The following is a 22,573-nucleotide window of genomic DNA, read 5'->3' as shown; positions in this document are numbered from 1 at the left end:
AGGGGGCCAGGCCCTGACCCAGCATGACCGGACCCCCCGAGTCATCCAACAGGGACGATATTGTGACTCACGGGAAACTCAATGTCAGGCACCATATCGAAGCTTCTCGGCCTGATGGCGCATTAATAACCATTAAAAACAGGAATGCTGGACAAAGATTCTTAAAACAACTTCTATTCTACACCCAATTTCTCCAAAGAAATGGACCACAGAACAGTCATGTCCCAGGAACCAGAAGGCAGACGCCAGGGCTTTTTAACAAGTGGGGTGATCCCACTTTTACTCCATTTGACTGGGTGTGAATTGTCTAGAAAGTTAAAAAAAAAAAAGGCCAGCAAGGTGCCATCTTGTTTGGGGACCATCCAAGGCTTAGTAGCTCTTCTTTTAAAAGAATTATTTTTAAAAGGGGGAGAGAAGCGCAAATCGGCCCTTTTCTGAGAGCTGGTTCTTCAGATACATCACCTCGCACACGTCTGCTGACATCACAGCAAGACCCTCAAGTTAAGGGTCATTAAAGGAAATGTCAACCCAACGCCCCCCGTTACGCCCAGGTCTCCGTCCACTCGGGGATGCGCCCGGCGGAACTACTCACTTGTCCCTTGGGAACTCCCACTTGGGGTCCTCGGGCAGCTCGTACTCCGAGACCCCCGCCAGCATGGGGGTGTCGGCGGTGGAGGAGAGCCGCGTGGTTATCCTGACCAGCGGGGTGTTGGAGTTCATGGAGGAGCTGGACTCGGCAGACACCTGGATTCAAAACGCAAAGACGCAGATGTAATCCTGGCTCCACCTGCGGGGGCGGGAGGCCGGCCGGAGCCCAGCCAGGGGGTCAGCGCTTGGAGGGGAAGGAAAGGGGGAGGGGCCGCCCAAGATGCAAATCCAAGACCAGAACCACCGGATTCCAACTCCTCCGTCCCCTCGTCTCTGCAGGACTGCATTTCATCCAAGTTACGTGCTCCAAAGGCCGGGTTTGACGGTCACCCGAGGACCAGAGACGGCCCCCCGGGCATCGTTACTGCTTCCGGCATTACCCGTGCGAGCCCAGATAACCAACCTCCCCGCAGACCAGCTCAGACCAGGCACCAATGTGGTGCTTAGGAAACTCCATAAAGACGTTTGGACAATCAGCTCTCTGATATTCTTTCCTGGTCTTCTGAAATGTCAAGCAGAGTATCCCCAGGAGCTGGACGCAGGACCTGATGTGAAAGGCATCCCAGCGGCTCCAGGTGCCTTCCCCAAGGTCACCCGGGACCCAGCACAGGGGCCGGCTCCTCCCGGGTCCTCCTGGGAACCAGCGGGTGCCCAGGCCACCGGGTGAAAATGGGCTGAAAATCAACTGCCTCTTGTCAACATCGGTTTCAGAAACTAGCGGATAGAGCATGTGGGACGGAAAGTCAAGAGAAAGGAAAATACATCTTTATTCACAATCACCCGGGAAAGCTCCCTCCGTCCTGGGCGCGGGCTGCCCGCAGGTCTCCCACTTACCCTCATCCGCTCCGGTTGGCGTCTGACCAACAGTCATTTCTTACGTCATCTCCCCCGAGCTGGTTTCTATGAAGGACCAGTGCAGAGCCCACCCGAGGGCCTCCTCTGAGGATCGCTACACACCTTGGTCCAGTCACGGGCCCCCGACCACCACCCGACTGTAAACCACGTGCAAGACTCTGGCCCAAGCCGGCTGGAACGTGGGGTCCAAGCGGCTCAGCCGCCACCTCGGTCCATCCCCCGCATGGCCGCCCAGGTCGACCGCCCTCCCCAGCTGTGCTGACAAACACCGTTCAAAGCCAGGAGCAAAGACGGGGTGCAGATGAGCCAACGGATGACGAACTTTCACAAGCGGAGCCTGGGCCCCTCCCACGGAGGACTGTCCTTCCCGGGAACGTCCTGTCGGGAAAACGTCGATTCTCCCCTTCGTAACCCCGGCTGCCCTTAACTGGAAACCCGAGGCGACGACCAATACATAGGGGGAGGGCGGGAGAATCATTTTACAAATGCGCCAGTGGTTTCAGTATTAAGAAGCAGGCAATTTTTAATGCAGGGTTCCTGTTATCTTTTAAGGTGTCCATGCATCCATTTCTGAGCCGTCTGAGTCCTGGCGGGGGAGTTGGCCCTAAACTTTGTTACGCAGCCACGTTCATCCACTGTGAGCGTGGTAAAAAGAATTTTAAAGGAACTGAAGTCATTGATTGTGGAGCTAAGAGAGGCCTCGTGGAGGCTCCAGGAGGCTCGGGCCTCACGCCCAAGTACCTGGGCTGCACAGACGAATGGAAAAAGCAAGGAGGGAAAATGCAAGAGGGCAGCTGTGAACCCCCGTGGAATCCACCCCGACGCCCACTAATGACACAGGGACTAGGCCAGGGCCCCTGCAGAGCCCCGTGGGGCCCAGGCCCACCGGAGGCCACAGCCAGGGCCTCCGCAGTGTCCACCAGCCGCCCAGGCATCTCCAGCTCCCTCCGCAGAGAAGGGTCCGAAAGATTCGGCAACAAGTTCGGCTAAAGATACTCCCCCGAGTGCGCCTGCCCTGAGAGCCGGGGCCTGTGCTGTGGGTGCAGGAGGGGACCGGCGTTGTCAAAGCTCACGACGCCGTTTGGAAAGTCCTCACACAGGAAGACACAGCAATCCTCGCTCACCGCTTTGGGAACTTGTGCTTGACAACCACAGGCAAGGAGATCCGGGAAATCAGTAAAAGTCAGCTCCACAGTGAGACAATTCAGGCCCCAGCCGGGCGGCCCGTCCTCACTGGACCCCCGGGGTCCCCAGAACCCCACCCGCAGTGTGTGGTCCACTCAGGTCAGCGGAGAGGAGAAACCCAGGGAGCAAAACGGGTGAAGAGCCGTGTCCGGGCTGCGGTGACGTGTCCCCGAAAATCACCGCCCTCCTCAGTGAGGCCTACGGAGGCCGACGTGGGGACGCGGCCTCAGCAGGGCGAGAACACAGCATTTTAAAAAAGTTTCAGGAGGGTACAGAAGAAACTTAGCAGTTTGGGAGGAGAAAGACTAGGGTTTGGGGGATGGGTTAGAACCTGTCTGTCCAGAGCGTCCTCGGCCACTTACATCTCACTAACAGGCATCATCTCAAGAGTCCCCGGCCCTGAGACTAACTCGGCGCGATCAGATTATCACTTTTTTTTTCTTTTTGGTCCCAAATCATCTTCCCTGTCGGATACTCTTTCTCAATTCCAGGGTTTCCTGTTTATCTAATTTAAAAATATTCCACTGATGCTGGTAATTAAGTTGCTTACAGGCAACCACCGCGAACACGCCAATAAACCGTCTCCCACCCACGGCCCCTGGCAGGCGCTTGCTAGTTAGCTGCGTTTTCACGGCCTGGATTCGGCTCCTCGCTTTCCGGAATCTCTTTACCATGCGCCATAAATCAAGCTTTTAACTAAAGGCGCTTTCCGTGGACTCCCACAGCCCACGTGGGAGGCTAAGCAGGGAAGTGGGGTTTTCCTTTCATTTTAAAAGGCCACCAAGGAACCGTGTTATCTCTTTTCACTGATCAGAAGGAACCACCAGCGGGGACGTCACAGAGAACAGAGCCGCAGCAGCAAAGATGCCAGGGCAGGGGCGACAGACAGACATCTGTGTGTTTCTTCCCGAGAACACCCCGCCCCCCCCCCCCCCCCCAGCCAGCCCCAGAAACCCCGACTCAGGCTGGGAACCAGGACTCAGGGCTTGGGGGCCCCGCCTTCACTCCTCTCCAGCCAAACAAAGCGCTCCCACCTCAGCCAGGCGGCTGAGATAAAGGGTCCAGGGTCGCGGGGTGGCACCTGTCTCCCCCCACGACGAATTCTAGGTAACCAGGTAGTTTATCAGACACGCGCTCTCAGCAAGTCTCTGCCTCCCCCAGGACTCGCAGCGAACCTGCCGGGGCAACGGCTCACGAGTCCCGGGCGGGCCGGTGCTTCTTGGAAGGTCCCATCCTCCAACACCCGGGTCAGGTCTTAGTCAAGGGCTGACCAAAGCCGAGAGGGGAGGACGGCCGCAGGAAAGGGCACGTCTCCAGCACGGCCACTCTCACTCCCAAACGCTTCTGCAGCCAGTGAGCCCCCATCACACCACCGGATTGACCCAAACGCGGCAAACGTCCGGAGATCGTGGTGTTTACCTGCGAGGAGCAAATGAGCTTCTAGAAGCAGAGCTGCCCTCGTGGAATCTGATACGTTTAACGAGCATTAACACAAAACCCCGAGAACTGCCTCTGACTCACATGCCCCCCGCCCCCTTCACCTCCTGTGCCCCTGGCCTCAGAGGGTCTGTTATAAAACACGACCTTGATTGCCCTTGGTTTCCCCCTGGTTTCCAATCTACTGTATCAGCACCAAAAGGTGAAACTGAAGTCTGAGAAAAAACACACCGGGCCGGCGTGGCTCAGTGGTCGAGTGTCGCATATGAACCAGGAGGTCACGGGTTCGATTCCCGGTCAGGGCACAGGCCTGGGTTGTGGGCTCGATCCCCAGAGCAGGAGGCAGCTGATCAGTGGCTCTCTCATCATGGATGTTTCTCTCTCTCTCTCCCTCCCCGTTCCTCTCTCTGAAATCAATAAAAACATTAAAACACACACACACCCTGCAGCCCCTTCTGAAATGCCACCCACTGCGCACACCTGTCTGTCCCCCCACCTGGAGGTGGGCTTTCTGTTCACGGAGTTCAATCTCCATCCCGCCCTACGGAAGCCTCAGGCTCCGGAGGAAGAACCTGATGTATTTATTCACTGAAACACCGATGCAATGGGCCCAGCACCGCCCCTTGCCTCCTGAGCGAGTGTCTTCAGTTCCCTCCGCACCTCCCTTCGCCCCGACTTGTGGAAAACTCGGCCCGTGAAGCCCTCTCTCTAACTCGTGAACGTGCGAAGGCTGCTGGACAGTGGCCCTGGAGGCCCATCCGAGGGCTGGCAGCCCACGAAGACGACGTGATCCGGGCTGGCCCTTTCCGGGCCCTTCGAACATGCTGGTGGCAGAGGAGAGGGGGCAGGTGGCACAGTGTCTGAGCCCCACATGCATGTGGGTGGAAAAGAAGATGCCACGTGCCACCCACCTCCCCACCCGACAGTTGTTTCTTCCCCCAAGTACCAAAGCCCATCGAGAGTCTCAAAACCTCGTGGCCGCTGGGAAAAGGTCACGGGCATTTCTTCCTCGGTGCTGGAGGAAAAGACTTCTGGCAAAAAAACGAACCTAAATGTCTGCGTACCGGTAAGTCCAGTATAGACGAGTGAATGTCAGGGAGGAAAAGCTCACAACAGGATCAAGGAAAAAAACTCCCCTTGTTCTAAAAACAGTAACTGATGGAGTCCGATGCGTGTGGGGAGGGGCAAGAGCAGGGCAGAGGAGGGAACGTTCAGGCTCCACCTCGAACAGCCTGTGCGCAGAGGAGGGGCAGACGCGCGGAGAGCGGCTCGTAAACGCCCGGGGACGGGCCATCCTCAGGCATCCGATGACAGGCTCACCTGTGGCCAGGTGAAGGCATGCTTGGCATCCCGGTGGAATTTTCTCTTCCATCAACATATCTGCCGGCCTCTCTGGGGCCTCATTCCAGCTACAGCCCAATAACCCTCTTGTATCCAGATGCCCGATAGGCATCTCCTTCCCCGCCACGGGGGCCACGCTCACGGGCCAGGTGGCTGTGTGAGAATCACCATCCACTCTGACATCTGTGAGGGGCTGAGGCGGGTCAACACTCCCCCAAACCAATTAATCTCCCAGAGATTTGTTTCTCCGGGGACCAGAAGGTGCCCACTTTCCTCAGCGTTGTTTATACTCCCTGACACTAACCAAAACACAGGCAGTTCCATTTCGAATGAAGCCCGCCCCCCATAACCTTGGGGCCGCTGGCGAAGGTGATAGCCAGGTCTCGCACGGATGGGTGAGACCAAGCACTCGGAAAAGTACGGTGAAGAAAGGAAGGAGGGAGGGAGGAGCAGGAGGAGGGGTCCCGACGCCCCTGAAGGGCCCGGTGCAGGTGGAGAAAGACAATGAAGGCAGGACAGTCCTTAGCCGGCCAGAAAACAAAAAACAGGACGCCTAGGGCGGGCCAAGGGGATGTTAAGGGCATCTGCCCCGTCACAGGGAGTGAAAGGAGGAGCATTGCAACAGTTGCAGAAAAGATGATAAAATCATTACGGGGCAACACTGTAGCTACACTTAGTTGCAGGCCCCCCCTCCCAGAGGGCGGCCCTTCTCCCTGTTAGAAAGGGGGGGGGGCACCACTCTTCTCCTCCTCCCGAGGCCAGGTTCTCATGAGGGCGGCTGCGAGAACAGCCCAGAGGTAACTGGAGGGGGCACGGGTGGCTAGACCACCTGAAGGTCACTGGCTGTGTTAGTCACCTTGGGCCTGGCCTCTCCCAGAGTCGGGAAGGGGCCCCATCTTTGCTTCCCTGGCCTTGGGAATGAGAATGGTTGTCCTGGCCAGAGTGGCTCACTTGGCAGAGCGTTGTCCAGTGAACCCGAAGGCCGTGGGTTCAATTCCCAGTCGGTACCCAGGTTGTGGGTTCAATCCCGTCAGAGATGCACGTGGGAAACAACTGATCGATGTGTCTCTCTCACATCGATGTTTCTCCGCCCCCCGCCCCCTGTTCCACCCTCTATAAAAAAAAAATTATAGTGGTGTCATTTTAATAACAATAGCATTCTTGAGATGGGTCCCCAGTAGACACCTTCTTTCCCTTGCTTAATGCAATCTGAGCATTCACCTGCTGCGACACACCCTCCAAGTGCCACGCTCCGCCTCCACGAAGAGCGACCTGCCTGAAACGTGGCTTCAAGGAAGCAGACAAGGGCCCATTCAGCCCGCGCTTGGCGCTGGGCTGGGAGCAGCCAGACCCCAGCCACACTGCTGCCGACCATCTGGCTCCTCACCCTCCCCAAGGCCGCCTTCCGTCCCGGGAAGGGCCAGGCTGGGGTCAGCCCGGGGTCCCTCAGCATCCACTCCAGAACCACCCGAGGTCCTGCTTCAACTGCAGGCTCCTGGCCTAGTTCAAGACCTCTGGGCTGAGACGAAGGAGCCTGCGATGTTAACAAGCGCCTTGTAAATTCTACCAAAATACACACTGAATTAGAGCCAGAGCATTCGCCATGTTACTTCGCTGTTTCAAAACAACAATACCGTTCCTGGAACCAAGTCCCAAATAGTTCGGTAAACACTTCGCATCCATGTCTGCCCCACCCCCCCAGGACAGACCACTGGTTCCAGCCCCACTCAGCTCTAAAGGCAGAGGCCCGGCTCTATCCTCCTCCATCTCCCCAAAGCAAAATTAAACCCATCAGGAGGCACCTACGGGCAAGAGGGAACCACCAAGGCCCAGGCACGAGGTCAGCAACAGCCTGTTGCCCATTCAGTATAGAAATCAGTCCAGTCCCAAATCGACAGCCACATGCATGAACCACGAATGATAACATAATACGTGCACACGATTCTGCTGTAAGAATCAGAGCAGTGGAGCCTAAACTCAGTTTGGACAGACATTACAGGCCGGTTTAAATCAAGTAGATGCCCAGGTACACCTTGGGACACAGGTTTCTGACCTGGACTTAAAAAAATAAGTCCAGGGGAACTACAGTCTCTCCAACTAGAGGAAAAGCCCATCTCCAAGAAGAAGAAAAAAGCATTAGATCACAGGGGACAGAAGTGGCCAGTGCGTCAAAAAGGCTCATCAAACACACAGGCCTGCCTCCCCGAGCTCCTTCCAGTCTTGCTGATTAGCTCTCCTGCCCTGGAAACCTGACTGACCCCACTGACGGTCCAGCGCCTGACTCTCCAAGCTCCCAACGCTAATCGAAAAGCCCAAGAAAGCACTCTGGACCCACAAGGCCCACAGAAACAGGGGCATGGAAGCAGCGGGCAGGACCCAGGAGCTGGCTGGGGCACGGGAGGAGTAAACGTCTTCAAACTCTTTATCTACTTTCTGTTACCTGTCTCCGCAGGGGGATGCGCTTGGTGAGCTTGTGCACGGCCGGCTGGCTGCTGAAGTCGGGCTTCTTGGTCGTGGTCTTCATGCGGCACACGATGACCGTCACCACCATGCAGGCGATCAGGAACACCCCGATGCAGTAGATGGCTATCTCCAGGTAGTCTGGGGAGGCGGAGATCTCCTTTTCTCGGACGGGCGCTGGATGGTAGGTCACGAGGAGGGACAGACAAGCAGGCCACAGAGTTAGGACCCTGGATGGATGCCTCCGGGCATAACTACAGGACTCAAAAGGCAAAGGAGCATTCACAAGGCTTCCCGATGGCTCAATGCGGCCGCACAGCACGGGCCGAGGGCCTGCCATGTCCCTCCCTGAAGTGAAGGTGGACAACCAAGGGCTCCTCGCTTCACCACCAGGGCCCAGGCGGTCACTACCTATGGCCTATGGCTCCGGGGGGCCTCTGCAATCCAGGGATAGTGGATCGGCTGCCAACAGCCACAGAGGGCAGATTAGGCAATGAGACCATGCACATTTGGGAGGAGCGGGACGGCCAGCAGGACCCACAGCGAGAGGACTGTGCTCCATGGTGGTCTCTGATGCAAACCACATCCTTAAATACAGACAATGCCCACTGTGTTTCTGACGGGACAATGCCTCCGTCTTACTGGGTAAAAGATGAGGCAGAGCGATTCGCCCCAGAGGAGCCCAGCTCCATATGAAATGGAATAAAGACTCATCCCACAGGCTGGCCCGAAAAAAGTGTCAAATTCCTTAACATAGCCCAGCATTTAACTGAACAAATGAATGCATTTAATATGAAGACAGACTTGCTTATAATGTAGCCTCATTATGTTCGGACCATAAACAGTCTGTAACATTCCTTAATAACTGTTACAATTTGTGTGTATCTGGTCATACTGATACATCACTAGACTTTTAAGGAAAAAATAGAAACGGTGTTGCGCGTAAGTGCAATTACTGAAGTGAGCACGTTCTTATGTGAACTTCCAGTAACGGGTGCTCCCTCCTTAGGCCTCGACGGTCCATCGGCAAGCAGTGCACCTCCAAACAGCACTTCTCTCAAACTGCTTTCTCGGTTAATGTGCGAGTGCTGCCAGGCAAACTGGTTAAGGAGTGCCAACCGGGCACCTGCGGGACGCAGGCGGCAAGTAAAAGCAAGCTCCACGTAAGAGGCATCTCACTGTTTCATAGCCAATGCTCACAGAGCAGGTTCACGATGAAAGGGAAGATGAATGCAATGGTATTATTTAAAGCTTACACGTTTTAATCAGAAAATTGCTCGCAAGACAAGTCAAAACTCTCAGCAGCACAGCGCAAAATGAAACAATCAATTAACTTTTACTAGATATAAAATGAGCATGCAGGTAGGCACCGTAGTCTAAAAATAAGGCATAAATAACCGAGTGGAACATAAGGCGCTAGCAGACCACAGTCTACGCATTCACAACAGAAATGACAGAGGAGGAGCGTCAGAGCGGACAGCGATCCCGAAGGACGTTTGACCAGGAGAGGCATCAGTTAAAGACTCAGACAGCAGCAGTATCGAGGCACCAGGGCTGCGCTGATGTTGATTTCTCCGTGGGGCGGAAATAACATCAGGCCCAAGAAGGCAAGAGCATGCTGTGCAGGGAGGCAAGCGGCAGGCCCCTCCATCGCCACGTGCAGCAAGCCACCGACTCCCGAGGCGGGTACCACACTGCTTCTGTGCACCCCCCACACGGGGGGCCTCTCCCAGGCACCCCGACACCCGCCCGTCTACTTATGTCTCATGAAAAATATAAAGTGGGGTAAAAGTACGTAGAGGGGCTCAGCAAAACGGAATTTGAAATGAGAAAAAAATTACTTTGCATTTTACAAAGTAATTTCCACTTCTTAGGAGACATGGGGGACGGGCGAATTTACACATGGACTCGGTGAGTCGCCGGAGACGTAAGCTCCCCTGGGGTTTCGGGGCGACATTTCACGTGGCCGTAGGCGTGAGTGTGGGATCTCGTTGTGAGCGAGCTTCCCGGGCAGCATTGTCATCCCCGGGGCACGATTTCACACATTTCGTACAAATCTTTACGCCAAGATAAAAGTGGCCATTTCCGAGGACAGAAGCTGTGTTGATTTCATAGCACACAACCCAGAAAGGGGGGAAACCGTGGAGAGAAAGAGCGGTATGTACCTGGCAGAACGGTCAACCATGCAGAGTGAAAGGATATCCCAATAGAGTTACCCGCCAAGCACGTATACTCCCCAGCATCCTCAAAAGTTACATTCCGAATATACAGAACCTCAATGTCCTTGTCCGTGGTGTTAACACCGGCCGCCTAGAAAACAAGGGAAGCAAGAGAAGAGGCTAGACGACAGGAGCGGTCGTGGAGGGGCCGTGGAACCACGGAGCGGCGCCGGGGGCTCCGGCCGCGGCAGATTCCGGCTGCAGCCCATCCACAAAGCCCGCAACCGAGAGACACGGACACGAGCAGCTCACCTCCGCAGGCCCGTCACCACACAGCGTCACCACCTAGACGTGCATGCAGCCAAACACATGGAAAAATCGGCCCACAGGAAGCCACCGCGTGGCCACTGCTTTGCTTTTTGCTTTGCTTTAGATTTAGGGGGGCGTTCTGAAAGGAGAGCACCCAAAAGTCCAAGTTGGGTTCTGTTTCTGTTGGCTGCAGACCCCCACCACCCTGAGAAAGGATGGTTCGGTCTCGATGATCGTGTTGAAAAACAAAACACCGCAGGTCCGTCCGAGGGGACGCCTCGCACATCTTCCTGGCCCCGTGGGAGCCCAGCGGGGGGAGGGCCCTGGTTACCAGGCTCCGGTTACGGGCACCCTGGGTAACCGCCCTGACGCTGCGCAGAGCAAGCCGGGTCTCGGCAGCGAAGGAAGGGGGCCGTTTCCTCCCACGTTCAGCGGGAGCATTTGAATGGGAGTCAGGCTCGCGAAGGAAGTCAACCTGCTGCCTTCGGTAGCTCCCAGCAGTACATTCACTACGTGGACTCCCCCAAATCAGGGACAGAGGGCTCAAGGGCATCAAGGTCAAAGGCAGCACCTCACGAGCATCAGTTACACCACCAAGGAAACAACTAACACCGTGCCAATATTTCTCTAAAATTTGGGGGCCGAGGGAGGCGAGTTCTGCGGATCCGCAGTGCCACGGACTCAACAGGCAGGCGGCTGTGTGTCCACAACGGTGTTTGATGATGGGAACCGTGCAGCCCAGACAAGGTGACCCAGGGGAATGGCTGAGACGCTGGGTGGGCGGAGGGCAGCCCTCGGGAGGACCTGGAGCAAGCGCCTTGAACACTGTGGGCATTTTTCCATGGCTGCTGGCATCACACCAGCCGCACCACCAAAGAGAGATTGTTATGAGTATACCGAGGCCACAGAATTATCCTACAAGCTGCCTGCAGTCTCCCAAAGCACCAAGTCTTTCCAGCTTCTACATCCAGCCTTCTTAAAAAAAAAAACAAAAAACAAAAAAACAGAAGTGTTGTTACCTTGCTGCTTGGGCAGGACAGTGAGCCAGGCGGACTGGTTGGCCTGCCCTATATAATTGGAGACCTTACATACATACTCGCCAGCATCGGCCTCAGTCACATTGAACAGAGCCAGCACTTCTGCATTGGAACTATTAATCCCCGAGTGCTGGAACAGACAGAGAACAATGTGCAGTTGCGCCGTCTGGGGTCCCCCCACAGCAGGAAAACAGCTCCGGGACCTGTGAACAGCAGCACCGAGGGGCCACGGCCCAGGGGGAACAACAGGAGTCCTCGTGGACAACGGGAGGGACCCGGGGGGGGTGACAGGATCCTATCGACACCTGGAATGGGTTAGCGGTTCCCCAAGTCAGTCCCTTCTCCCGGCTCTTTGGGCCCCTAGTGCTCTCAGCCAGAGAGGCAGCCCGGTCGGCTGAGTTAGTTGAACCACCTACGGTTTCACTGGAAAGCCGCTCTTCCTAAGGACCTTCTCTACGGGCAGCTGGGCGTGGGAGACCACGGTGGGCACAGGCCTGGCTTTCTGTCGCCACCCTGAGCAGCAAGACAGACCTAAAAAATACAGGCCGATGCTCTTACAACGGGCCTGGCAAGGAACCAGATGAGGGACAGAAGGAGCCCGGCTGGCGTGGCTCAGCGGTTGAGCCCACCCATGAACCAGGAGTTCAGGGTTCGATTCCCGGTCAGGGCACAGGCCCGGGCTGTGGGCTCGATTCCTCAGTCGGGGGGGGGGGGGCAGGAGGCAGCCGATCGATGACTCTCTCTCATCACTGATGTTTCTCTCTCTCTCACTTCCTTTCTCTCTAAAAATCAATAAAAACATTACAAAAAACCCCACAAAAATACAAGGAGACATTTTCCTGGTCCGACATTTCATGAGAGCAGAACCATCTTCTAGGTGATTGTCTAAATCGTGTGTGAATGAATGTCAATGGTTATGGGATTTCTTCAAAAAGAAAAATCTAAATTGTTCCTAAAAGGTGGCTACGAACATTTGAGACAAATGTCACATGAAGAGAAAACAACATCAGCGAAACAATCAACATCGGCCCAACGCCCAGCGCTCACAAAGCTCCTTCTGGCTACTCCACCCCGACCGCCCCCTGGGGGAGATGATACCATGATCCCCACTTTTATAGACGTGCGGCTGAGCCGAAACGTCTCGCTGAAGATCTCGGGGCTGATAAATAACTGAACTGTCCCGACTCCGGCGTCAGCGTCCCCCTTGCCGCCCCGAAGTTCCCGCCTGTTACTAGGAAGCCGATGATCTCCTAATCCCCCAACACACTCTGCACTGGCCGAGTAAGAGGACCGTCTATTCTCAAATTCAACAGAAAACCGAAGAAAGTCCTCACCTTCAGCACCTTGAGGTAGGGCAGCCCGTCAGGCCCGTATTTACTTCCATTCCTTTCCACGTGCTTGATCCACTGGATGTGGGGCTGGGCGTCGCTGTAGACTTTGCAGACAAACTCCACGTCGCCCCCGACCACGGTGGAGGCGTTGGCGGGCAGTCCGGCCTGGAGGATGGGCCGGTGCGGCGATCGCTCTGGGGGAGGGGAGGGGGGAGCGCGGACGGGAGGGGGAGAGACGAATAAATAAGTCATGTGGTCCGGCCGTTGGTGAGCTCCAGCCAAGAAGGTCTCAGCCTGCTGGCCGACTCCTTTGAAACAACACGGCCGCCCAACCAGAGCAAAAATGACTTCAAAGGAGACGGCCGGAGAGCGGCCCTCCTGAGAAGAATACTTATTTAGAAAACCGAGCAAAGGACTTAGGATATTTCAAGTTGTTGGCTGTCCGTGGCACCTAATCAACAAGGGAGAAATTTTACTTTGACGACCCATAAGACAGACGGTGAGCCCGCGGGCGCCTCTCCACGTGCTCCCCTTCTGGGGCGACGCCGGAGACTCACCTTCACCATAAGCTTAACATCGCGGGCAAGGGACCTACTTTCTTCTTTCTGGTTAACTCTCATTCGAGGATGTTTTTTCCACTGATCTTCCTTAGAGATAGCAGAAGGGAGGGAGGTGGGGGGAGAGAGACACGACTGGTTGCCTCCCGCACACACGCACCCCGACCGGGGCTGGGGATCAAGCCTGCAGCCCAGGTACATGCCCTTGACCAGAAATCGAACCCGAGACCCTTTGGGGGGAGGGGGGACGGACGCTAACCACTGAGCCACGCCGTCACCCCGAACACATGCCTAAGAGGCTCTGAGAAGACTTTCCTCACTTGTTTCAGAAATAAAACTAGAAGCTAAAGCCCAAAACCATGAACAGGCTGAATGAACAAACGGTTTCCTCTCTTTACGGGAATTTATTCCATCCATTCATTTTGTATCCCCCGGTCGCTTCCCTGATAAATATTAAGTGTTACTGTTGCCAAGTGCTGGACGCACAAGCAGGCCTTCCCGTATTCGGACGTGGCTCTGAAGAAACAGCACAGGGACCCCAGCGCCAAGCCCGGCGACGCTGCAGACGGTCTCGGAGGAGCCCACACGGGCCGGCGGGCAGCCGCCCCCCCACCTGCCCTCCCCCCCTCAGGAGAAAGTTCCCACAAAGGACACCCCCACCCCCCCGTCTTGTGTCTGGAAAGGTCCCTCCCAGCTTAGAGACGGTCTCTGCGGAAATCCTGTGGAGGGAACCCCGTCGAGGTGCGTGAGCCACTGAACACGGGGCCCTCGGGACGCTAGTAAGCGCCCAGCCCGTTGTGTGGCCTCGTTCACAAGCCACTGTGATTACAGACTAACCGGAGCCTTCCCACCAGGCAGCTGGGTCAAGAGCCACCCCCCAGGCACCCACGGTTGGCAAACATCGCCCAGCCCCACGTGCCTGCAGGTCTCGGCCCAGCCCTATCCCGTCCCCACCAGGTGGGCACCACCGCCTTTCACCTCCGCTCGAAAGGCTGCCCAGGGACGTGAGGAGGCCCCACCAAGGACGTTGCACGTGGCACCCGAGCCTCCCCATGCACCGGGCTGGGATCAGAACGACAGACATCTCAGCCTTTCCACATCTGAGCCTTTCTGATGAAAATGTCATCGACTGGAATTTGCTGGACAAGAGCCAGACCATGTGCAAATTGATTTTACTGCCTAAGCCTGTTGCCGGTCTTTAAAAACTTTTTAAGAAAAACAAAGAAGGAACGCGCGCTAGAGGTTCCTTAGCACGCGGTGCCCCGGCATCTCCCATCACCCACAGGCACCTGCCCACGTTTTCACGCGAGAAAGAGACTGCGGAGCCCAGAGGGGTCGTTCACGTCCCCCAGTGTCACCACCCAGGTGGGCTGAGCAAAGAACCCAGAGGGTGAGACTCCTACATTTTGGGGGCAGCAAGTTGCAAAGCTGGGAGCCCTTCAAACATCCCCAGGAGCCCTCACACTTTGGCTAACACAGCGTCCCAGGGACGAGCCACGGTGAGCCTGCGGGGCCGGCCTGGCAGCCAGCTGGACGTCACAGGGGCCTGCTGAGGGCTGCGGGGGCGGGGCGCTGGCCGGCCCCAGCCATGGGAGACGGACAGAGGTAAGTCCCCACACCCTCCTCCTCCCATGAGACTTCACAGCGTGAGGGGAGCCGTCCCCTGGGCTGGACACCGCCGACCGAGCCCATGAACTAACCCTCTTTGTACCTGTCAGCCGCTGGGGTGGTTCACTCCTTCCCACAGGGGAGTGGATTCGAAGCCCCCCTTCACCCTCGGGCTCTGTTTTCCACGTCTGCGCCCTGTGTTTGTGTGTTCGAAGGTAAATATTTACGGCGGACCTAAATATTTACGCTCAGAAACAAAGGGACTATAAAACCCGAAATGTCATAAGCCAGGTCGGCTGAATTTCAAACCACGGCGTCCTTCTGAAACATGCTTGTTTCTAATAAATCTCTCCACAAGCAAACATTGTGCCTGTAATACCAAGTCACGGTGCCCAGGAACAATGGGCGCTTTCATGCGGCCCGGCCGCTCCGGCCGCGCCAGCCTCCGGCGGGGAGTGGAGCCGCCGGGCAGCCTGGCAGGGCCCGCGACGGAGCCTTGACTGGTGGTCACCATGCTGAGCTCCAGCTACGGAGTGACTGCCACCGGGACTGCTTTAATGTTATTGCATCGGCACAGTACGCGGCACAGCAAATGCTGCCCACTCGCCGTCCCAAAGTCATCCTTTCAACTTTTCTCACCTCCTACGAAACCACCTCTGAACCCCCCCGCCCCCAGCCCTTTCTCACTCTGGGTACAGAACCCGTAAGCGGGATCCCTCTGTAATCGAAACCTTACACCGCCTCCCAAAACTTATTACAGCTGCCTTCGGTACAAAATGAAACCTCACAGAACGTTATTTAAAATGTTTTTAGAAAGTCAGGAGGCCTCATGTTTCGTTTCTCCACAGCAGGGTTTGATTTCCGCCGCAGCTTCATTCTCTGCCCCAGCGTCTTGGAAAGGGTCCCGGGTGCCAGCATCTGCCGAGCGCGGTGCCCCTCCTCTCCCGTCCTTCAGCAATCGCTCCTCCGCGGTGCCCATCAGACCCTTCAGCAGGGATCAGGGGCCGGGGATGACAGCCCTGGACTCCTGTTCTAACTTCCGAAAGACGGGGGTGAACGCAGGGTGCGGCCGGGGGAGCTGGCTGGGAGCGGGTCCTGCAGGCGGTCCCCACGGCCGGGCCCACTGGGCACGAAGGTCCTCCAGCAGCTAATGTGCTCCCCCGAACCGCACAAGGCCCTGGGCAGACGAAGCCCGCAGCTCGCGATGCTGCAGAGGGAGGCTGGTCCTGAATTCTCTCTGGGTCCGAAGAGAAAGCCCAGAGCTCGCGCCTCTCTCGTTCTACATGATAACAAAAGTCCCATCTTCACCAGGATTTACAGAACTAGGCAAGGCTCTCTTACGGCATGTTCGACTCCCAGATATTATATAAAACAGATTTTCCTTTTTACAGGGGAGTGAAATAGATATATGGCAAACAGATAAGCTGACAAGCACCTCACCTGTGTCTCTACTGCAATTTTTAAAAACAGATATTCTGAGTTCTGCAGGTTGCAGATGCACGGTCCATGGACCAAGGCGGACGGGAACCTTTGCAACAGCCACTCTGAGGTCCCTGTGTGAATTCCAAATTAAGACAGAATGGAAAGCAGCCCAGAGGGTGTGGCTGCTGCCGATGGGACAGTTGGCTGCACAGCTGGAATGAGGTTCCACCAAATAAATGCACAGTAAACAGACTCAGAGCTGGAAAAACTATTCTCTCCCCCCTCACGCTCTCTCACTCCCTTTTGTCAAGTGCTGCAAATGAATCCACTTTTCTAAAGCTCAAGGCCCAGCTGCGGAGAGTTTAAATATCGAGACTGACTCACTCTCAAATCCTGCTGAGAAAGACAGAGAGACACAGAGAGGAGAGAGACAGAAACAGAGACAGAGAGAGAGACAGAGAGACACACAGAGAAGAGATACAGAGACAGACAGAGAGACAAAGACAGACTGAGAATGACAGAAGAGAGACAGAGACAGAAAGAGACAGAGAGAGAGAGACAGAAACAGAGAGACAGAGAGACAGACAGAGAAGAGAGACAGAGACAGACAGAGAGACAGACAGACTGAGAGTGACAGAGAGAAGAGAGACAGAGATAGAGAGACAGAGAGGGAGAGACAGACACAGGGAGACAGAGACCGGGCGGGACAGAGAAAATGCCTGAGTGACAGAGTTAAACCTCTGTTAACTGACCACTGAAACTCTGCAGCCCCTCCTCCTCTGGACATTGAACATGTTTGCTCATCAGAGATCCACAGCTTTTCCTCTGACACAGCAAAGGCCACAAAAACGTCCCCTGAGCGGAGAGGCCTCATGGACACAGGCTGGGTAACCTCACATCCCAGGATCAGGAGGAGAACCAGGTTCTTAAATTACACCCGTAAATTAATCAGGCCCAGAGCTGCTGGTTCCCAACAGGCACTGGTCTTCTAGCTACTTCTCCCCAAAACCCTACTCAGCACTTGCCACAAAGAACCATTTCAAAACCGCTCCGTCGTAGGAAAACACGGAGGGGCCCAAATCACCAGAGTGCCCGGGATGGATCGGGTAACACAGTCTCCCGCTCTCGGGCACCGTTCATTTAAGCAGCATGGAGAACCCCGCCGGCCCCTTCTTTAAATTAAAATCTAAATTTAATTACCCGTCCTCTAAGCTGGCAGCTCCTTAGCTACATAGAGAAAGAAAACACTGCGATTTGAGGACAAGTGCGAACAACCACGAATTCTTTCTCTAAAGCCCAGCCCAGCATTTTTCCTCAAGAGTGGGCGGTGGTTGCTTTTGTTGCATAAAAACGCACTAAACCAGTTAGCATGAGGCAGGGTTATTAGGGGGAGGGGAGCAAGGCCTCTGAAGCTGGAGGAGCTCAATAACCTGCTAAAGACCTCACGCTAATTACGAGGAGACTCTGTCTTGTCATGACTCCGCCTGGTGCACCCAAACCAGACGGGCCCCATCTAGTCGGGTTCCCAGTTCTGCTGCCCCTGAGCTTCTCCAGGCTCCAGAGACGGGCCCAAAAGGAGGTCAGGACTAAAAGTGACCGAAGAAAAGGGCGAGGTCCAGGCACAGGATGAGAAGGAGGCCTGTGCTTTCCGGAGGCGTCAAAGTCCCCTCCCCATCCCCAAGGTTTGGCTTGTCACCTTCCAGAACAGACAAGTGGACTGGGACGCTGAGCACCTGGAATTTTTCTTTAGTCCTGGGAATCCAGCTCCCTCCAAAACACCTGCCTTTGCATAGAGACCAAAGCCCGAGGAAGGAGCCTGTAGGGCAAGACCAAGTGTCGTCCCTCCTGTGCTGAAGTCCCTCCCTGACCTACGGAGGCTGCACCACGTGAAATGCTAGGAGCAAAACACCACTGATTCCTTTGTGCCTGCCCTATGGGGCCGGGCAGCCTGGAAAACCAAAGCCAGGGGGTAGGTACCGGCCCCAGTGACTGTCACGGGCTGTGCTAGTTGGCCGGGGGCTGACTTCTACCAGCTGGGTGTCCGGTTAGGTCTTGGGCCAATCACAGGAGCAGGGCTACGTGTTATTTATACTCCAAATGTTGCTGATCCCCTGACTCTGTCCCTTCGAAAGGTTAAACCGGACCTGAAGACTCTTTGGTGACCACAAAGTTATGCCAAATGTAGGTTCAAAAATGCCTTTCATTTTGTTAAAAGGAGACACGGCTCTGGGGTGATGGAAAGTTCTGGGGATGATGGTGGTGACGGTGGCACAACCATGTGAATGTCCTTAATGCCACTGAACTGGACACTCAAAATTGGCGAAAACGCTACATTTTATATGATGTATATTTTACCACTAAAAACCAACCAAACAAACAACCCACAGGAGAACGGCAAAGGGGACACTATCACAGAGGGAACAAGACATATTCCCAGGGTCACGGAAAACCTGCCCTCCCAATTAGTTAAGTATATTTACCTTGTCCAGTTTACTAAATGAGAGCTTTTCTCTCTCCTGACACAAGGCCCCGCCCTCCCCACACTGTGCTGGGTTTGCACTGAGGCAAAACTGTACGTCAGTGGGCTCCCTCCCGAGGAGACGGGTAAACACAGCTGAGGGCGGCATCCCAGAGCCCCGGCACCCCGCCGACTTCCCACCGGGTGCCACATCTTTGGGAATGCGAGGTCATCGGCTGGTGTCCGCGGGGCTGTGTTTCCTTCACGGGAAGAGTGTGCTGGAAACGTTTAAAAAAAAAAAAATAGTCCAGGAAGTAAACATGCCCTCTGAACTCTGTCCGAATCACAGTATCTTCTCTCAAACGATCTGAAGAGAAGCTAAAATCCAAACCACCGGGGAGCCCCCCGAGACGGCAGCGCACAGAAAGCTCACAGGTGGCCAACCTTCCGCTGATTCCTAGGAACAAGGACCCAGTTGACCCGCCTCTAGAAATCTGTCCACCACGGAGGTGTGTGCAAGGCTGTCACTGTGGCCCCTTCTGTAACTGGACAACTGACGATGTAGCAGCCTGAACATGCACCAAGGGCAGCGAAGTGTTACACTGTATCCACGACGGAACGCGGCCACTACGGAGCGTGAAGAACAGACAGGGACGCAGACACGGAAAGATGTCCGTGGTCACAGCACGGACAGGTTTCAGCAACTTTCCCCATGTGAAAAGCCTTGTTTCTAGAGGAAGTTTGGGAACATCCATCACACTCATCTCCCTTTTCTTGCTCCTGGGGTGGTTCGAGCAGCAGCAAAAGCTTGCAAGCCCATCTGAGCAAACAAAAACCACCCCCTCTGGTTGGAGCCGCAGGAGAGCTTGTAACAAAAAAACCTCATGTGTTTTCTCAGACCCTGAAAATAAAAGGGAGTCTAGATCTTCCCAGCTGCGAGCATCCCCTAACGAGAGGCTTCAGCAGAGTCTCCGCTTGTTCACAATGGGCTGCGGTCTGACGGCCACTCCTCAGCGTCCAGGCGGCGGAGCCTCAGGCCAGCCTGCAGCCCAGCCCTCTCCCTACCGAGCACTCTGGTGGTGCCCTTGATTCTTTTGGCCAAAATGTCCAATTTAAAAGACTAAACCCTTCACCCTTCCTCTAGCTCAGCCTGGAGTACACACTAAACCACAGAGGAGAAAGACACCCCTTTTCAAGTAAAGTACAACGTCCAAAAGGCCCTTCCAGACCAAGAGCCAGGGCCTGGCGTGACAGGGACTGTGTCTGGGCACAAGCTGACCTTTGGATTGGGACCCTTATTTGGGATGGACAGAACTCCTACAGGCCTTGTGTGGAGAATCCTGTAAGAGGGGAAGAGAGAAACAGTAAACAGTTCTACCAAGATCCAGGCGTCACCATCCCTACTTGTCACCTTCTCTCTGTGGCAGTTTGGGGTCTTCTGTGTGTGACATGAAAACTCCAAGAGGGGCAAAGCCCGTGTCTCATTCAACTCAGTCACTCACCCTCTAGGCCAAGCGCAGGGTGCTCCACAGGCAGAGAATTAATCACCACAACCCCGTAGACGCAGGTGACTCCTGCTACAGGGCTCTGCTCTGGTTTCTCCCTCCAAACCCGGCAAGAAGTTCTCGCCTCATCTCTCTTCCCAGAGCAGAGAAACGTCCCCATGGCAACACCGGCACCCTCCCCTCGGCCATCAACTCCCCACCTCCCTGCTGCAGGTGACCTCCCCAGTGTGAAAGGTGACAGGGGCTCTAGAGGCCACCTTTCCACTCACCTGCCCTCTAAGCTGGGGCGACATCCCCATTACAACCCTGGGCCATTTCCGACCCACCTTTCCCTTGACTGTGACATTAAACCAGAGGCGGAGACCATGAGCACAGCAGCGGGGGAGGGGGCTGAGTCATCGGAAAAGGCAGGAATAGGGTGGCATTTCCACATTCCCCCCTTAATGAGAGAAGGCACTGCACGTCCCCAAAGGGGTCTTTCGCTTTATAGAAGTGACTGTTCATGAAGCTGCAAGAATGAGTGAGTTTAGAGGGAAACTGAGGATTTCTTGCTTCAAAATTTGCGATATGTTAAGAACCACAAAATTCCAAACATAAGTAACTCAAGAGACTGTTTTTGTATTATTCCCGCTCAGCACACACTGACAGGAAACTGCTAAGTTGTAGCTCACGACTGGACACATCACCGCCTGGGGCTCACCGGCCAGGCCCTGAGAGCCGCGGCTTTCTCCGTCCAGTCCCCACCTGCGCCATCTCCAGGTATGTGCCGGGACCCTCTTCTTACAAAATGCTGTGAGGCATTAGCCTGTCTGGGGTACCTCTCTGCCCACACCACAGGCTCGATGTCAAAGATTAGACAAATATTAGCCCTTGGCCCAGCCAGGCCCCCTTCCAGAATATAAAGCAATTGATAAAAGCTCCCCTCCTCAGCTGCGGGGCAGAGGGCAACGGAGGGCTTGCAAAGGACAGGGGTAAAATGCTGATGCTGCAAAGTGCTAAGGTGACCCACCCACTGGGAGGCGTGTGCCTGTCCAGCCCCAGGCGGTGACCCCCACAGACACCACCTGCTCTCGCTGCCCAGAGGAGTGACCTCCGGCTGGGACCCGTCCTGCAGGAGAGCAGTTACTTGCTGGTCAGTACATTTTGGGTGACGTAGCCGCCCAATGACCAGCTTTTGCCCCTGGACTCAGCTGTGAAACAGGTGTGAAAAGCTGCCAACCAGGGCTGGGCTCTGCGCCTGTGTCTCGGCCTAGAGACTGGAGAGGTCAGAGACCACCCAGTGACGGCAACTAACCACTGCCTGGGACGGCTGTTTAAAAGCCCTGCCCTCCCACCCATCCTCCCAGAGGGGCTACGAGGAGAGTGTGCCGTCACCCCCATTTCACAGGTGAGAGAACTGAGGCTCTGAGGTTCCGTGACCTCCAAGGAGCTCGCAAAGGATGGAGAATTGGAGCCGCCCCCCCCACGTCACCTCCACCGCCACCTCCAAGGGCGCTACCCAGCAAGGATGGGTGTATGCAGGAGGCAACCGGTCCATGTTTCTCTCCCTCTCTCTCTAAAGTCAATTTTAAAAATTTAAAAGAAAAAGGGGGGGGGGGAAGAGAGAGACAGACAGACAGATGGAAATGGGTGCTGGAGCCACAAAAGCAGCAGCGGACTTTGCTTCCCACTCAATCCCGGCTCCGGCTCCGGCTCCCAGGCTGTGCGTTGCTGAGCGAGCCCACGTGAGAAAGGCATTAGCCGCGACCCATTACCTGGCTCGGCACCTCGCTCCATTCACGTGGAGGGGCTCCCGCCTCCCTGCGGCTGGATTTCACAGCCCAGGGCTGGCCGAGGGACCAGCATCAGCATAAACACCAAGCCTTAAACCCCGAGCAAGAAGTGGGAAGGAACCAACTGGCAGCAAGATCGTGACTATGGAAAATCGAAGGCGGCCTGGCCAGGAAGCCTGCAGGCCGGGTGCTGAGTCCAGAACCCCGGGGGCGCCGTGGCGCTGAGCAAGTGCAAGGGACACGCACACACAGTGCAACTTAGAGGTGAGGGCCAGGCGTCCGGGCGTGAAAACCCTCGATTCAGGGCACGGTGCCGATTACTGCTGCCTGCCGGTCACCCCTCGTCACACAGAAACCAGCGCTCTGCCCAGAGGCCACGGTGCCACGGAATCCAGGACACAGGGGGCCCTCCCTAAGGAGCGAGTGGGCAGGAATGAGCCTGATTTCGACAGCTTCAGCAATAAACCATCCGACTCATTAACAAGGCCA

At 55.6% G+C, this 22,573-nt stretch overlaps 1 protein-coding gene across 10 annotated transcripts in view; it reads right to left on the bottom strand.

Annotated features, from left to right (window-relative positions):
* The window catches only part of FGFR2 (fibroblast growth factor receptor 2), an 87,743-nt gene that overhangs the window by 16,562 nt on the left and 48,608 nt on the right, over positions 1-22,573 (bottom strand). For 6 of the 10 annotated variants that reach the window (XM_087824069.1, XM_087824073.1, XM_087824075.1 and 3 more), the window contains 4 exons: positions 12,766-12,956; positions 10,092-10,236; positions 7,907-8,103; positions 593-744 (listed from right to left, as the gene is read on the bottom strand). In XM_087824069.1, the coding sequence (XP_087680195.1) occupies positions 593-744; positions 7,907-8,103; positions 10,092-10,236; positions 12,766-12,956 (685 nt within the window). Of the gene's footprint in view, positions 1-592; positions 745-7,906; positions 8,104-10,091; positions 10,237-11,413; positions 11,562-12,765; positions 12,957-22,573 lie in introns of all 10 variants that reach the window. The other 4 variants (XM_087824068.1, XM_087824072.1, XM_087824070.1 and 1 more) reach the window with 1 other exon arrangement.

The sequence above is a fragment of the Miniopterus natalensis genome, chromosome 14 (assembly GCF_054644295.1).
Source record: "Miniopterus natalensis isolate mMinNat1 chromosome 14, mMinNat1.hap1, whole genome shotgun sequence".
In the NCBI taxonomy this organism is placed as follows: domain Eukaryota; kingdom Metazoa; phylum Chordata; class Mammalia; order Chiroptera; family Miniopteridae; genus Miniopterus; species Miniopterus natalensis.
Note: the sequence above shows the minus strand (reverse complement) of the source record. Positions and strands in the feature narration are given on the sequence as shown.